This window comes from Cibotium barometz, chromosome 17, assembly GCF_041138505.1.
Source record: "Cibotium barometz isolate CiBa-2024 chromosome 17, ASM4113850v1, whole genome shotgun sequence".
Classification (NCBI taxonomy): Eukaryota; Viridiplantae; Streptophyta; class Polypodiopsida; order Cyatheales; family Cibotiaceae; genus Cibotium; species Cibotium barometz.
The window spans coordinates 6,804,870-6,823,121 of NC_141062.1; the positions used below are offsets into that span (position 1 = coordinate 6,804,870).

At 46.4% G+C, this 18,252-nt stretch overlaps 1 protein-coding gene across 1 annotated transcript in view; it reads right to left on the bottom strand.

Moving 5' to 3' along the window:
- The window catches only part of LOC147629622 (fatty acid amide hydrolase-like), a 140,467-nt gene that overhangs the window by 75,181 nt on the left and 47,034 nt on the right, over positions 1-18,252 (bottom strand). The window contains exon 3 of the mRNA XM_086811117.1: positions 13,937-14,046. Coding sequence (XP_086667243.1) covers positions 13,937-14,046 — 110 coding nt within the window. The remainder of the gene's footprint in view (positions 1-13,936; positions 14,047-18,252) is intronic.

Below are 18,252 nucleotides of genomic sequence, written 5' to 3' on the forward strand. Positions count from 1 at the left end.
TGCTTTGACACTTTCTTTGACGCAATTAATTCCATTGTTGATGGCCAAAAATTCTCATTCTCATAATCCTCATCATTCTCAAATCCCTGCTTTAATTGACCAACCTTTAATCCATAGGTTGCTGCCTCAACCATAGAAATGGCATGACTAGCAGCCATATCCTCTACCAGCTTTTTCATCCCTCCTTTCCCAAAGTTTGTACTCAATGGAAGACCAGTCTCTGTAAGATGAATTTTCCCATCTTTGAAAAACACAAGTTGATTTTTAAGAGCTTCTTTATAGCTGGTACAATCCTTCTTTGCATGCTCTGGGTCATCAAACCATATGCATCTATATGTAAACCCTTCTTTGCTTTGAGGCCTTTGCATAGAAGCCTGCCCCAATGGTAGACCTTTTTCTTCAATCCTGGACATCTTCAATTTTAAGTCACGCATACCCTTGATAAGCTCATCCATCGGCCCATCTATCTTTGGAATTGTAGCAGCTGGTTTGGATAGATTCTCAGGGGTAACAGCAGTTATTGGGGTTGCAGAACCCATCACCATTTTATCCCTCCTCCGCTGCCGCTTTGCTAACATAGTGACTGCATCCTCAACATCATTCCAATCACTCTTTAATCCCTGCTCTGTATTCTTATCCTCAAGGAGGATTTCCAATTTCTCCTGGAGATCTTTCCCAGCTGCTTGCAAGAAGAGCTCTGTTTTTTCTCTATCCAAAGTTGCACGCTCTATCCTTGACAACTGGGCATAACGCTTCTCAAACTCTCTTAGCAATTCTGTGGCAGAAATTCCCATTTTAGATTTTGTGACCCATTCCAAGAAAGTTCGTTTGGTCACTCGCTCAGAATGCTCCATGAAGTGTGCGGAGTAGCCAGGAAAGTACGAGACTTCTAGCTGTGAGAGTTGGTGCCGAACCTAACAAGGAAACTCACATTCAAAATTTCCCAAAAAGCATAGGACAAATCCATCCTTGAATTCGTGTTTCAATTGCTTATTCCTTTCCAAGCATAGATTCACTGGCTTCTTTTTCCAAAACTTTCCAGCTAATCACATGTAGGCATAACATAATTTTTAAGTATTTCCAACATACATGTGACCCCTTTCATTCCATACATCCACTGTCACCATTCCCAACATCTCATAATGTTCTTTATCACCTGAAATCCTGTTTATAAATTTCAACAACTCACAAGTACAAGACAATATATGGCATATCTATAACATGTTCTTATGGTTTTAAGAAATTTCGAAGCTTGCACTCTGGTTCCATTAGGGTAGAAACAATTCAGATATCCAGTGCCTTAATATCACAACTCATCGTATCCAGGCATTCATGATTTACAAAACCTCAAAAGTTCGAAAGGTCTTATGATTTTACAAAACCTCTAAGGTTTGAAAGGTCTTATGATTTAGAAAACCTCTAAGGTTTGAAAGGTAATCAAATAAATAAACTAAGAAAAACACGACTTATCTGAAAGCATTATTGTGAATTTTTCCCGGATTTTTGCTATTTCCCACTCAATCTTTTTGCTGCAGACAGCGCACAGCCGGCGCTAAACTGGTTTTTCTGAATTTGTTAAAAGCATATCAATTGGTAGTAGCCAATTTGCTCTCTATTTCAAGCCCCAACACGCTTCACACAGTCGCTGACTGCTTGAAACCAAACGTACTGGTCGAATGGACGCTGTTCCCCTATCTCTGCAGATTTTTTTCTCCACACTGGTTCGCCGCCGTCTGCCTCCGGTTCTTTTCTCTCTTTCCCGCGGAGAACTCGCGCCCCCCCCCACCACCTTTTTCAGCTTAATAGCCGGCTTTCCATTTTAAAAAATTGCGCATTAATGCTTATGCTTCTTCTAGAATTTATTACACGTAAGCTGCCAGCCACGTATGCTGCAAGCCTTAGTGCTTTGTTTCTAACCTTAGCATTAAGGTTGCAAGGCATAACCTTAGCGCTAGTCCCATCTTTCACCACACTGTTCTTGTCTTTTAGGTATGATGTTCCCTTCTTTTTAATGGTCACAACAATACCCTCAAACACTTCAACATAGATTACTCTTTGTGTTCTTGTTGCTTCCAGAGGGTATATAAGAAGTTTCTTGTCTGGCCCCCGCTTGACATACATTCACCCATAAGGCATTTTAGCCGATGATACTTTGAATTCTCTGCTTTGGCACAAACACAAGATTCCCAAGGCATTCTCACACCTATGAAGACATGCTTACAAGCCCCATGTTTTCTATCTCTACATTTCCCCAACATTCAATGAACTCTTCGGCACTGTGATGTTCATTAAATCTCCATTTCTCTTGACACCTTCATAGTTTATAAATCATCATATCGGCCCATGTGATTTATAGAATCCCCAATTGCTCATTCAAGTATTTCTCCATGCCTTCATAAATGCATTCCTTTGTGCATTGGTATGCCCTCATGCCATCATATATAACTGGATGCTTCTAACTTGCCCATGGGCTCTGAGTAACAGCAAAAACATCATCCTCCATACTCATATACAAAAAACTCCTAAATCTGACTCAGCCTCAGCTTGTCTTATTGAACCTCATATACAATATGAACATATGTACATGGCATCATATAATGACTCGTCATGGCACTTAACCCCATGCATCTGGATGTGTATTTGATGGCCTCACATGCACGGTTTCACATCATAGACGTGCCATGGCACGACAACGTGCATCAGGGCAGGCAGGGTTCGGGAGAGGTTTCTCCACTCTTGACCATATCTTGACACTCAGAGCTATTATTGAGGAGGGCAGATTATATGGCAGGAGGATTTATTGTTGCTTTGTGGATTTCGGAACAGGGCTGCCCCCTTTCTCCCACCTTATTTGGGATGCATGTGAATGAGGTTTCGGACTATGTACGGCGGGAGGGTGACAGAGGAGCACACCTAGCAGGGACATGGATTCCGCTGTTTTTGTATGCTGATCATATTGTGCTGATCTTAGATTCTCCAGAGGGGATGCAACGTCATTTGGATGCATTGCACACGTTTGCACAGGACAGTGGATTGTCTGTTAAGCTTGGTAAAACCAAGGTGATGTTCTTTAACACCACAGCACAATGGGTTAGGAGGTCAGCACCCACCTTTACATATGGTCGAGACAGTGGAGTATACAGATGCATATACTTACCTTAGTGTGGTTTTTAGTGGCCCACTATTTTCCTTGAGGAGAGCAGCGGAGACCAGATTGACCAGAGCTTATGCAGCATTGGGGAGACTAGAGAGGATGTGTTCGCAGGTTCAGTTTTAGGAACCTCCAACAAAGCTCTGGCTCTTTGACACTTTGGTCACTTCAGCCATGCTGTATGGAGTGGAGATATGGGGACCCTCAGTGGATCACCACAGCCGAGCTGGTAGCACTGATGGATGGAGACGTATGGAGAGGCCCTTGGTTTCTATGATTTCCCGGATGATTAGGGCCAAGGCCTCCGTACCACATGATATTATCCGTGCAGTGATGGCTGCCCCCCCATTGGTAGTAGAGGCACTCACTCGATCACTCTCCTTTATACATAGCACTTGGGCTCTCCCTAGAGACAGATATGCTCGCTTAGCCCTGGAGTCTTCACGACAGTTGGCATCACAGGGAGACGGATCATGTTGGTATGCACAGATGACAGCTTGGTTCCAACTGCATGGCTTTAGTATGGAGAGGCTACCTCCATTTCAGTACTCCCTAGATGCATCCTCCCTCTCTCTCACACGGGCAGAGATTACCAGACTTATCAGGCAAGACTTGACTCAGCTGGACACTAGGAGGACATGGATATAGCCGACACACGAGCTTGGTACGAAGATGGCTTTCTATAGAGATCATCTTCTCCAGCTCACAGAGGATGGGTTTGTGATTAGACCCAGCTACATGGATACTCATCTTTCTCATGGGGTACGGTGTGCTATTGGTCAAATGCGCACATCTCACACCAGCTAGAGATTGAGACTGGGGATTCAGAGGAGTACCAGCTGAGCCCAGGATTTGTCAGCTGTGCCAGATGGAGCCAGAGACAAAGTTACATTACATATGTCACTGTCCAATATATTATGAGATATGAGGCTGTTTTCACTGCTTGTTTAGAGAGGGTTTCGGACCACTTTCTAGAGTCATGAGATACCAGGATCAGAGATGCCTCGGATTATACTTGCTCGAGCTGCGTAGACATAGAGAGGGTCTCTTGAGAGGGAGGGGATCAGAGAGGGAGAGACACCTACAGAGGCAGATTACAGACTTCTTTCGACCAGAGATTGAGCAGTCAGGTCAGCAGGCAGTGCAGCTAGCCCCAGAGTATAGCCGCACCAGAGGTACACTGATTGATTGAGCTATAGAGCTGGGGCGGTCCAGGCGCCCCAAGATGAGAGGCCCATCCCAACACCGACGGAGACTACAACAGAGGATCAGGACGATACTAGCACGGCATGGGAGACGTCCAGTCAGAGTACTCACCATGGACATCGACCGATGAGAGACATCTTTGGATAGTGATGTGTATTATGCTTACCTTTGTTGCTGGAGTTTTCCTCCCAGATGTTATCCATTAGGAGCTCCTAGTACCGTACTTTTCCTCATAGTTGTTTCAGTTTCAGTTAGTTGTTTAGTTGTTTTTAGCTTTTCTTACACTGACATTGTATCAGATCCACCAATTGTTGTAACCTTTTTGGTCTCATAGGTCATTTTGGCCTTCTGAAGACGTTAATATATCATTTCATCTCTCTCTCTCTCTCTCTCTCTCTCTCTCTCTCTCTCTCTCTCTCTTTTCCGCCCGCCCCTTTCTCCTTTGTCTTCCCACCCACCCTTCCTTAGGCACCCAAGGCAGCAACATAACTCTCTCTCTGTGAATCTCTTCTCTCTTTTTTTTTTCCTATATGGCTTGAACCCCCCCTCCCCTCCTGCTGCTGTTTCGCGCTGCGCGCAGGTGTCATGGATTAATTTCCAGTCCATTGGCTGTGGGAAGTTCTGCAAAAAGTCATGGCCAAGACCGGAGTTAAAGAGGAGCTCATGAAGGTGGAGGACAAGCTCAACACAATTATCAAAGAAAACAAGATGGTCGACTCTTCCATTACCGCAATCATAAACCGCCTCTCCAAACTCGAGAAGGGATTTGACAAAATCCAAGAGCTCGAAGAGAGAACATCCAAGCAAGACGCTGAGATTTCAGCCTTAAAGGAGGAACTAGTGGAGGCCAAATTGCATGCTAAAAGTCAAGCGGCTGAAATCTCAGCCCTCAAAAAGGAGTTGGAAGCCACTTCAAAAGGCAAGCTTGAGGATGGAAAATTTCAGCCCTCCTTTATTGAAGAGCTGAATACCATCAAGGAACAAATGAGGATCATTCGAGAGGAGGAGGAGCAACATAAAGAGAAGACATCTTCATGGGTGGAGGTGATCACAAAGACACAAAAGAAGATGGACGAGGCAGAGAAATGGATCGAGGTCGCCAAGAAAGGGAAAGGTAAAGAATAAGGGCAGCCCGAGAGAAAGGGAAAGTGGCCTTCTGTAGAGATGGTAGAGTGGTGATTATGGAGAGGCGCTCTTCATGACGGCGCGTGAAACCTATGGGACTACACTCAAAGTTGCTACTTGGAATTGTCATGGATCTCTACGCCTTGATGTAGGGGCTTTTGAGGATAGTTTCACTGGGAGGGACATCATCTTCTACTGTGAGACGCATCAGGCTCCTGGACAGTCCATGCCACATGTTAGTGGATACCAATGGGAGACAGCTTGTAGACAGGAGACTTGTTCAGAGCATAGAGGACGGGGCTCAGGAGGAGTGGCAATAATGTTTAGGGAGGAGCTACAGCCACTGATACACATAGTACGTAGAGATGAGCAGGCTAGGTACATGTGGGTTAGACTGAGGGCAGAGACGGGCAGATATCTATACATTGCTATATGCTATTTTGCTCCTAGTACATCAGTGTATGCAGCACCTAGCGGGCAGTCTCCCTTTTCTATTTTGGATGATGACATTTGGGAGTTCTCAAGGGATGGTGACATCATTCTCCTGGGGGACTTCAATGCCAAGGACACCCATAACCAGACAGTATTCTATGATAGCTCAGAGGAGATGTTGAGGGAGCTTGATGTTAGGGATATGGGCCTATCTAGACTCTCACAAGATGAGGAACATACAGTGTATGGGCGGTATTTGATAGACATGGGGACTGCACCTGGATTGGCCATCCTGAATGCCCTACAAAGATTCCCGATAGCGGGCGGTTTCACTAGCTTTCCACATCAGCATGGTGCTAGTATAGTGGACTATGTTATGGCTCAGCCCAATCTCATTCCCTCTTTTCAGGATTTTATGGTAGGCACTAGGCCGGTTAGAATAGCAGTGGATCATGCTATCTTGTCCTTCACTCTTACATTTAAGTTCAGCACCGCTCCATTGGGACAGGTCTCCACACACACTCGTTATACCTTTACGAGGGGGACTGACACCGTGTACACGGATGAGATATATAGACGCTTATGTGCCGAGGAGCCAGCACGGCCATTAGATGAGCTCACTCAGATATTGATAGAGACGCTTCATGCTGTAGCATCAGAGGCATATCCCCATAGTCAGCCTACACGGAGACGATCTGGGAACGTGCAGTGATGGCTGCCCCCCCATTGGTAGTAGAGGCACTCACTCGATCACTCTCCTTTATACATAGCACTTGGGCTCTCCCTAGAGACAGATATGCTCGCTTAGCCCTGGAGTCTTCACGACAGTTGGCATCACAGGGAGACGGATCATGTTGGTATGCACAGATGACAGCTTGGTTCCAACTGCATGGCTTTAGTATGGAGAGGCTACCTCCATTTCAGTACTCCCTAGATGCATCCTCCCTCTCTCTCACACGGGCAGAGATTACCAGACTTATCAGGCAGGACTTGACTCAGCTGGACACTAGGAGGACATGGATATAGCCGACACACGAGCTTGGTACGAAGATGGCTTTCTATAGAGATCATCTTCTCCAGCTCACAGAGGATGGGTTTGTGATTAGACCCAACTACATGGATACTCATCATTCTCATGGGGTACGGTGTGCTATTGGTCAGATGCGCACATCTCACACCCGCTAGAGATTGAGACTGGGGATTCAGAGGAGTACCAGCTGAGGCCAGGATTTGTCAGCTGTGCCAGATGGAGCCAGAAACAGAGTTACATTACATATGTCACTGTCCAATATATTATGAGATATGAGGCCGTTTTCACTGCCTGTTTAGAGAGGGTTTCGGACCACTTTCTAGAGTCATGAGATACCAGGATCAGAGATGCCTCGGATTATACTTGCTCGAGCTGCGTAGACATAGAGAGGGTCTCTTGAGAGGGAGGGGATCAAAGAGGGCGAGACACCTACAGAGGCAGATTACAGACTTCTTTCGACCAGAGAGTGAGCAGCCAGGTCAGCAGGCAGTGCAGCTAGCCCCAGAGTATAGCCGCACCAGAGGTAACACTGATTGATCGGGCTATAGAGCTGGGGCCGTCCAGGCGCCCCAAGATGAGAGGCCCATCCCAACACCGACGGAGACTACAACAGAGGATCAGGACCATACTAGCACGGCATGGGAGACGTCCAGTCAGAGTACTCACCATGGACATCGACCGATGAGAGACATCTTTGGATAGTGATGTGTATTATGCTTACCTTTGTTGCTGGAGTTTTCCTCCCAGATGTTATCCATTAGGAGCTCCTAGTACCGTACTTTTCCTCATAGTTGTTTCAGTTTCAGTTAGTTGTTTAGTTGTTTTTAGATTTTCTTACACAGACATTGTATCAGATCCACCAATTGTTGTAACCTTTTTGGTCTCATAGGTCATTTTGGCCTTCTGAAGACGTTAATATATCATTTCATTTCTCTCTCTCTCTCTCTCTCTCTCTCTCTCTCTCTCTCTCTCTCTTCCGCCCGCCCCTTTCTCCTTTGTCTTCCCACCCACCCTTCCTGAGGCCCCCAAGCCAGCAACATAACTCTCTCCCTCTGAATCTCTTTTCTCTTTTTTTTTTCCTATATGGCTTGAACCCCCCCCCTCCCTCCTGCTGCTGTTTCGCACTACGCGCAGGTGTCATGGATTAATTTCCAGTCCATTGGCTATGGGAAGTTCTGCAAAAAGTCATGGCCAAGACCGGAGTTAAAGAGGAGCTCATGAAGGTGGAGGACTGATGGTTGGAGACGTATGGAGAGGCCGAGCTGGTAGCACTGATGGATGGAGACGTATGGAGAGGCCCTTGGTTTCTATGATTTCCCGGATGATTAGGACCAAGGCCTCCGTACCACATGATATTATCCGTGCAGAGATGGCTGCCCCCCCATTGGTAGTAGAGGCACTCACTCGATCACTCTCCTTTATACATAGCACTTGGGCTCTCCCTAGAGACACATATGCTCGCTTAGTCCTGTAGTCTTCACGACAATTGTTGGCATCACAGGGAGACGGATCATGTTGGTTTGCACAGATGACAGCTTGGTTCCAACTGCATGGCTTTAGTATGGAGAGGCTACCTCCACTTCAGTACTCCCTGGATGCACCCTCCCTCTCTCTCACACGGGCAGAGATTACCAGACTCATCAGGCAGGACTTGACTCAGCTGGACACTAGAAGGACATGGATACAGCTGACACACAAGCTTGGTAACGAAGATGGCTTTCTATAGAGATCATCTTCTCCAGCTCACAGAGGATGGGTTTGTGATTAGACCCACCTACATGGATACTCATCTTTCTCATGGGGTACGGTGTGCTATTGGTCAGATGCGCACATCCTCACACCAGCTAGAGATTGAGACTGGCAGATTCAGAGGAGTACCAACTGAGGCCAGGATTTGTCAGTTGTTCCAGATGGCGCCAGAGACAGAGTTACATTACATATGTCACTGTCCAGTATATTATGAGATACGAGACCGTTTTCACTGCATGTTCAGAGAGGGTTTCAGACCACTTTCTAAAGTCATGAGATACTAGGATCTGAGATGCCTCGGATTATACTTGCTGGAGCTACGTAGGCATAGAGAGGGTCTCTTGAGAGGGAGGGGATCAGAGAGGGAGAGACACCTACAAAGGCAGATTACAGACTTCTTTCGACCAGAGATTGAGCAGTCAGGCCAGCAGGCATTGTAGCTAGCCCCAGAGTATAGCCGCACCAGAGGTACCCTGATTGATCGGGCTATAGAGCTGGGGCGGTCCAGGCGCTCCAAGATGAGAGGCCCATCCCAACACCGACCGAGACTACAACAGAGGACCAGGACCATACTAGCACGGCATGGGAGACGTCCAGTCAGAGTACTCACCATGGAGGACATTGAGGATATCCGCCATCGACCGATGAGAGACATCTTTGGATAGTGATGTTTATTATGCTTACCTTTGTTGCTGGAGTTTTCCTTCCTAGATGTTATCCATTAGGAGCTCCTAGTACCTTACTTTTCCTCATAGTTGTTGTTTCAGTTTCAGTTAGTTGTTTAGTTGTTTTAGCTTTTCTTACACAAACATTGTATCAGATCCACCAATTGTTGTAACCTTTTTGGTCTCATAGATCATTTTGGCCTTTTGAGGACGTTAATATATCATTTCATTTCTCTCTCCACATTTTCCTCTTGATGACTGGAGGAACATCATTGTACTACTTGTTTGTCTCATAGGCCAATTTTGCCCTTTTGCAAACGTTAATATATCTTTCTTTCTTTCATTCTTTCTCTACGCCAGATCTTTGAGGCGGCAGACCAGCGCATACTGGGGAGATTCATTCTAGACATACAGCACCAGAGAGACATCATTACAGGCTCAGACAGCTCCAGAGAGGGGACGACAGACACAGATTACTACATTTTTTCAGAGATCCATCCCACTCCCAGCCCCTACACGGCAGGGAATTACTCTCCAGAGAGCAGAGACACTCAGAGCCCACAGGAGATAGAGGACACCTGGCTTTCAAACACCGCGCCTATACCTGAGAGAGATGACAGAGATCAGAGCTCGGTTTCATAGAGAGGGTGCGGAGCGACTAGCTCGCTTCAGACCACACCCAGGCATGTTCTTTAGGGAGCTGTGGACACCCCCTTCATTGATGTATACCATTTTATACCCCCAGTATGGTACAGGATGGAGCTAGCTAGGTTGCATATCATGATTGTATACTCCATGCATATAGCTTTGCATTCTCCTAGTAGTAGAGCTCCATCCCCTCCCCCACTCATTGAACTTATTGCACACCCAGATTCAGCTTTTTAGTTCAATACTTTTTCATTTTGTTGGGATGACAGAGGATACCCCATACAGGTACACCGATTTGTCTCATAGGCCGAGTTCGGTCTTTTGGAAGACGTTAATAAAATCTTTCTTTCTTTCTTTCTTTCTCTCTCTCTCTCATCACACCGATTGGAGATTGAGACTGGCAGAGCAACACGGATCCCCCGAGAGGAGAGGGTATGCAGATTGTGCAGAGAGGAGGTGGAGAGTGAGGAGCATTATGTATGCAGATGCAGAGCATGAGAGAGATATCCCATTTTATTCAGAGAGCCACATTCCCTACACCAGATCTTTGAGGCAGCAGACCAGCGCATACTGGGGAGATTCATTCTAGACATACAGCGCCACAAAGAGACATCATTACAGGCTCAAACAGCTCCAGAAGGGGGACGACAGACACAGATTACTACATTTTTTCAGAGATCCATCCCACTCCCAGCCCCTACACGGCAGGGAATTACTCTCCAGAGAGCAGAGACACTTAGAGCCCGCAGGAGAAAGAGGACACCTGGCTCTCGGACACCACACGAGAGATGATAGAGATCAGAGCTCAGTTTCACAGAGAGGGTGCGGAGCGACTGGCTCGCTTCAGAGCACACCGAAGCATGTTCTTCAAGGAGCTGTGGACACCCCCTTCATTGATGTATACCATTTTATACCCCCAGTATGGTACATGATGGAGCTAGCTAGGTTGCATATCATGATTGTATACTCCATGCATACAGCTTTGCATTCTCCTAGTAGTAGAGCTCCATCCCCTCCCCCACTCATTGTACTTATTGCACACCCAGATTCAGCTTTTTAGTTCACTACTTTTTCATTTTGCTGGGATGACAGAGGATACCCCATACAGGTACACCGATTTGTCTCATAGGCCGAGTTCGGTCTTTTGGAAGACGTTGATAAAATCTTTCTTTCTTTCTCTCTCTCTCATTAGCTTCCCACTCTCCCTAGTTGCTGCTTCCGGATGCTCCCTATTGTTGTATTGTAAGGCTAGATACTTACCTTCAGTCCTTTCTTTTCTTTTCCAGATAGTGTATCAGATGTCACATGGTTGTAACTTTGGTCTCATGGCCTTTTGAAGACGTTAATATAACATTTCATTTCATTTCATCTCTCTCTCTCTCTCTCTCTCTCTCTCTCTCTCAGGGATTACTGTCCATCTTATGCTTTATGCTGATGACATCGTCTTGGTATCCAACACGCAGGTTGGGCTTCAAAGACACCTTGTGGCTCTTAATGACTTCTGCGCACAGCAGGGGCTCACAGTGAACCTTGGGAAAACCAAGGTTATGATCTTCCACACTTCACCCGCAGTCAGGAGCCACACTACTCTCACATTAGCAGGAGGGCGGGTCGAGGTGGTGAGCTCTTGTGTTTACCTTGGCATCACATTTACTAGCTCAGCTGGACGCTTCTCCATGGCTCAGGCAGTCCGAGACAGAGTGACCCGGGGGTATGTAGCTCTTGCTGGCCTTGAGCGTCAGTGTCATCAGGCACATTTTCAAGAACCCCGCACGAAGGGGTGGCTCTTTCATACATTAGTGACACCAGCCTTGATGTATGCAGTAGTGGTTTGGGCACCAGGGCTTGCAACCTCCACATGGGTACAGCTAGAGAGACCACAAATCTTGATGCTCTCGAGGATGATACGCAGCAAACCATCCGTCCCGCACGACATTGTTCGAGCTGAGTTTGCTGCACTACCTATGGCAGTGGAGGCATTGTTCCAAACGATCTCCTTTATATACAGGATGAGGGAGATGCCCACGAAGAGATTATCCCGCCGAGCTTTTGAGGCATCCAGACAGCTGGCCGAGGCTGGACACACTGGATCTTGGTATGCACAGATGCTACAGTGGTTCTCACATCATGGGATAGACATTGAGCGGTTGCCACCTTTTCAGTATGATCAGTCTGCTCCACGGGGTTACCTCTCTCTCAATGAGAGGAACAGAGTGATGAGACAGGACATATGGCAGCACTACATACAAAAGACATGGACAGCACCAGAGAGCCCACTACCACCGAAGATGCTGTATTACAGAGACCACTTTATGAGCATCTCAGGGGATGGGTTTATACATCGACCGCGGTACATGGATGTATACATGCCACACAACTCTCGCGTTGCTATTGGACAGCTACGAGTCTCATCACATCAGCTAGAGATAGAGGCTGGGAGAGCGGCACGGGTTCCCAGAGCTGAGCGGATATGCAGATTGTGTCGCGAGGAGGTGGAGACTGAGGATCACTTTGTATGTAGATGATGAGCCCACCAGGGGGTCAGAGATAGATATGCAGGATTGTTTGAGGAGCACTCTTCACTACATCAATTGATGGAGGCCTCGGACCAGCGGCAGCTTGGCAGACTACTACTAGAGCTTCATAGTTCTCGAGAGAGACTCCTCCAGACATCCGCTCCCACTAGGGGTGGGAGACACTCCCAGCTCACAGATTTCTTCCAGAGAGCTATGCAACTGCCAGCTGATGTACCACGTGGGGTGACCGCACAGAGAGCAGAGGAATTGAGAGCCAGGAGGAGACCTAGACAGACTGGACATAGAGCACCCTGACTCCGTCACCGAGAGATAGCAGCTATCCGAATGATACACCAGATGGAGACACAGGAGAGGCTAGCTCGCTTTCATTCAGACTCAGGGTACATGTTCACGCCATTCACAGCCTCAGCATCGGCGATGTATGATATCTTACATCCCTCTTATGGCACTGGATGGAGATACACATAGATCTGCATAGCATGCTTGTACTACCCCTTCAGCATATAGAGATGCATCTTGCCTTCGCACTCCATCCACATCCCCACCCCCCCTTATATTGTTTGTATATGGGCTCCACCAATCCATGATGATTCACAGTTGTATCCAGACACATGCACACTTTTTCTTTTCTTTCTTTTCTTCGGATGACCGGAAGAACACAGTTGTATTATTTTTTGTCTCATAGGCCGACTTTGGCCTCTCGTAGACGTTAATATATCTTTCTCTCTCTCTCTCTCTCTCTCTCTCTCTCTCTCTCTCTCTCTCTCTTACAGTTCTGTTCTTATAACTGTAGGACAATCAATTTATTGTACTTTTTAGTCTCTTTTAGTTGTTCTCTTTGATGAGACACCAACTTCAGATGTACTCTCAGTTTTGGTCTCATAGGCCATTATGGCCTCTTAGAGACGTTAATATATCATTTCATTTCTCTCTCTCTCTCCTTGCATCCACGATCCACCATAGCCCTGATTTCACACTATCCTCCGGTATCTTAAAAACGCTCGTGACGGACAACTATGAAGCGTCCTAGGGCTGGGCTTTGCTCTCTCAAGGGAGGTAGCCCCTATGTTTGCGGAGCTCTGGTCAAGGAAGTGATGGTCTCAGCATAGGGAATGAAGTCTTCCCCAGATCTCATAATATATCGGACACCTACAAATGTAATGTTCCTCCACCTCAACCTCAGTAGCAGAAAGTCTAGATATCCTGACAAAGAAGGCCCTATCGTGCCCCTGCTCTACCAGCTGTCGAAATGACTCCAAAGCAAGCTTTGGCAGGAAAGGATAGCAGCTTCAACCACCTCACTCCAATCATGATGGATTTTAGTGTAGAATGGGTTGCAAAGCTTTTTTTAAAAAGTTGTTGAGATTAAGATTATAAGACCAAAAAGACATACCTCTGTGTACTTGTTCGCACGTAGCATGGTTGAAATAATCCAGCTACCAGCAAGATAACTCTCCAGCACCCAGGTAGACAACTTGAGGCCAAACCCAGTAAGGTGAGGAGCTACACAGACAACACACAAAAAGAAGCTTTCAGTTACTGAAAAGCATTCATAAAGCTATCAAAGTGCCTTGACAGCTTCACGTAGCACACCTCTCCCATCCAATTATGTGCTATAGTTAAGAGCAACAGACAGTAAAAAATTTCCCTCACCCAAACATCAGAAAAAGCAAAGAGAATTTATCCATCATTCAAGATAGATTAGGTAAAGAGAAGACTATTTTATATCAGCGAGCTCGATCTTCAGTGATCATGAACCCAGAGAATACTTTATCTCAGTGAGCTACTATTTTATATCAGCGAGCTCGATCTTCACTGATCATGAACCCACAATGTTAACCCAGCATCTTAAACACAACCTGGGAATGTCTGGCTATTCCTGAAGCTTCCCAAACTTATTATTAACAGAACACACCCCCCAACCCAAAAAACCCTCTAATGGCAGTACCTCCACCACTTGCTTTAGGTACTATGTTTTCTGGTCTTCCTATATAGGGTGACCCTAGAGTCTTTGAGTAGACTCTTTAACCCAACTGACTGAGAAAAGTGTAGAGTGCATGTTCTTATAAGCAGAGCTACAAGTTTTATTAATTCAGGTCACTGCCCTGAAATTATGTGCACTCTTAGATTGCACTTCAGGAGATCGTCCTGGGATCGTCCTGGGTGCACTAGAGATACTTGCAAACCATCCCCACCAAAAGCATTCGATACAACCTACACGACAACACTTGCTGACAAAATGGAATAATCAAATATAGTTCTAGTAATGTCTAGCAAACAATACTTGAGAACTTAGCAGATTCTTTTGAAAACTCTATGGAGGGAAGAAAAATTAATAAACTAACAATTCAAATAAGTGAGGGAGAATTGGAAAATTGAATAACTAAACACTTAAGAGAAGTGTGAGAGAGGCAGGAGTGTCAAGCTGGTCATAGAAACTATCTGCAACATTAAACCGAGTTCTGTGAATTATAATTTATTACTTAGTGAAATTTTCATATGTTCTAGTATGGCTATTCCTGAAGCTTCCCAAACTTAGTAACAGTACAATCCCCACCCCCACCCCCTAATTCTGCTCATTGGGATGTATGATAGCATGTTTATCCAAAATCTATGTATATCTTGTGGTGCTAATACGACTAGCCAAGGTGGTAATGTACACTCTAGTATGACTAGAGTTGGGACTCTGTCAGTATGACCAGTACTCCCTCAGGCTGTGCTAGTGTGACTAGAATTCTTGTGATTTGGTCAAGTTCAGAGAATGGGTGATTTCCAAAGTATATGTGCATTTGCACCACTCATGTTTGTGTGATGACTTAGTGGATTTCATAGATGAATGCTCTGTTTTCATGTGCTGCATGAGATGTGCATCAGCCTTGTATCGCGCCGGGGACACTCGCATAAAAGCCAGGTACCCTTTTCCCCATTACCTATGCAAGGTGCCCAAATGTCAATAAAGAATGTGTGAGTAAGTGAACGAGGTGGCCGACAACACTTCTATGCTTGGCCACCTTTCCATCTCTCTCTCGTAACTCCACTGCTGAAGGCACCTATCTTCAACGCGGATCCTGGAAGGCCTACACCTGTTGTTGTAGGACTTGCTGGTGAGCTATGCAGATTGTTGTATGGAATCCATCTGGCTGTACGGATGCATACACCAACACTTCTATTTAATGGATGAGCTTTATGAGCTGTCATTACATTTGTATTTCCATTTATAGTATTTAATCAAAGGGATATTGCTCCAATCGGCGGGTGCCGCTTCACGCAATGCTTGGCAGTTGTATGATCAGCCATTATCTTAATACCATATGATGTTTTAGTCTTTATCTGTATTCTGCTCTGTAGTTCTTTCAATCTATAATGATATCTCCGGTAGTTAAAGTAAAAACATACTACCGGAGATATCATTAAAGTGTTGATTACCCAGCAACACTTTTGGTGATCCTGATGTTCATGGCGTCTATGGTGGTCTGGTGTTCTTCGCCTTGCTGACGATTTCTTGGTCTCCCGGTGATGGCGTTTGGTGTTTATGACATCCCAGAAAGAACGATCAACCCGGCGTAATACGCCGGCACTCATACCACACGGGGAACGGGCAGCTCGGTGAAGCACATCGGCGCCGCCTCCTCTTCAAGATCGATGGCAGTTCTCTTCCACGGACAACTTAGAGGCTCCGGCTCTTTTCCAGATCGCGGAATCGGAGGATGCGCGATAATAGTCTACCGTACTCCACTTACATGGCGACCGTTCTCCAAGTACGACGCCTGAAGGTGAGCAGTATGACACTCAGAAGGACTTCCTCGTCAACAAGACGACTTCCAAGAAGTGGTAAAAGATGAAACTTTTCTGGTCCCTGAACCAAATGCCCGGACTGTCGCAGGCAATCTCTTCGCTACTAGGGTGCTATTAGCTCAACTTTCTACGTCACGCTCTACACAACGGCCACGGAGATTGCCACCTTTGCCTGATATGGCACAGCCCCTTCCTCATCCAGAGCATATGAAGTACTCCATTTTTCGGGGGAAGAAGTCTAATGATCTGGATACTCATGTCAAGCACGTTTGAAAGCCGATGGCATGCTAATGGCAACCAGAATCAACCGGATGAATTAAACGTAATGTTTTCGCATCAACGCTGGAATCTAAGGTGGGCCCTTAGCGTGCACAATATGCCGCTATGCATTTTCCAACATATGCGGCCCTCCGTGACACCTTTCTCCAGCGCTACCGCACTACTAAGACCACCTCCGAAGTTTTGGAGCGCCTTCGGATGCTCCGGCAAAAGAAGGACACGGAGGATTATGCAGCCCACTTTCGCACTCTGCGAAGTTGGGTGACACCCGCTAATCTGCCGGCACCAAAGGTCACCGGGGAATGGTTTGTGAAAGGCCTTCAGTCAAAATTACGACAGGCCTTGGCAACGGTGGATTTGGCCAACACGGAGTTTGATGATCTTGTAAAGGCAATAGTTCAAGCAGAATGCGCGTTTTCAATGAAGGCTAAACGAAAGACTAAGAAGTCGAAGAAGAAGAAACAGCAAAGCGATTCAGAATCTTCCAGTGAGGAAGACGATGCTACCACCTCAGCAGACAATGATTCGGAAAGTGATTCCGATCCGGAGGAGAAGCACAAGTCCCGGAAGAGCCGGACGACTACAAAATCAATAGAAGATAAACTGATCCGCGGCTTGGGCCAAAATCCAAGAGGGGAGCACCGGAAGCCTCGGGGTCGGCATCAAAGGCGAAATCTTCTATGTGAAATGTGGGAAGCGAGGACACCTCAAGGAAAATTGCCGCACTGAACGATACTGTGCTATCTACGATATGATGGGCCACAGCACAAATGCTTGCTATTACAATAGAAAATCCAGAAGGAAACCTCCCCCACACTTGGCGGCAGCAATCCAACCAACAATACCAGGAGGCAGGGACGGGATATTCCTCCACCTGGTGGCTACCAGTGTTTTTATTACCAACACCCTGGGCACCGCAAGACGGATTGCCCTTTATGGCAGAGGAATCAGCAAGAGATTACTAGACAAAGGGAAGCGACACCACAAATAGCAGCCAATGTGGTGGTCATCGAACACGACCAGCCGGTCGAGGATGATCCGGCCCTTATGGTCGTACCGAGGTCCAAGCATAAGTCTAGTTTAACACCATTTGGTGAAATCACAACCAAAGGGTAAAGCCCTTGCATGGCAAGAGCAACAGCAAGTTCGACACAAGGTGATGACGATGGTACGAAAAGCACAAGAAGGCGTTCAAAGCATGGCACCTCGATCAAAGGACGTCTCAAAAGGAATGCGCAAGGTGGCCCATGATGATGCACCATTGGAGAAACGGGACCTTGCAAGCTGCAATACAAACAAGGCGTCGATGCCCGGATAGACAATCTCCCCGGATTCAAAACGGAAGCACGATACACCGACTCAAGTAAATGACCCCACCTACGATCTATGGGAAGATCTAGGTCGGATGAATTAAACATCACATTTAACCAGCTGCTTAGCCTAGTACCAAATTACTAGAAGCAGTTGTTGGAAAAGATGATTAAATTGTCCAACACACTGGCTCTTGAGCCGATAGTCAATACGGATTGGGTAGAAGTAGCCTGAGCCGCATCAAAGGGGATACCGATGATACAGGATTGGGGTGCAGCAGTCCCGGAAGTCACCATCACAGCGCTGGGACAGACAATTTCCGCA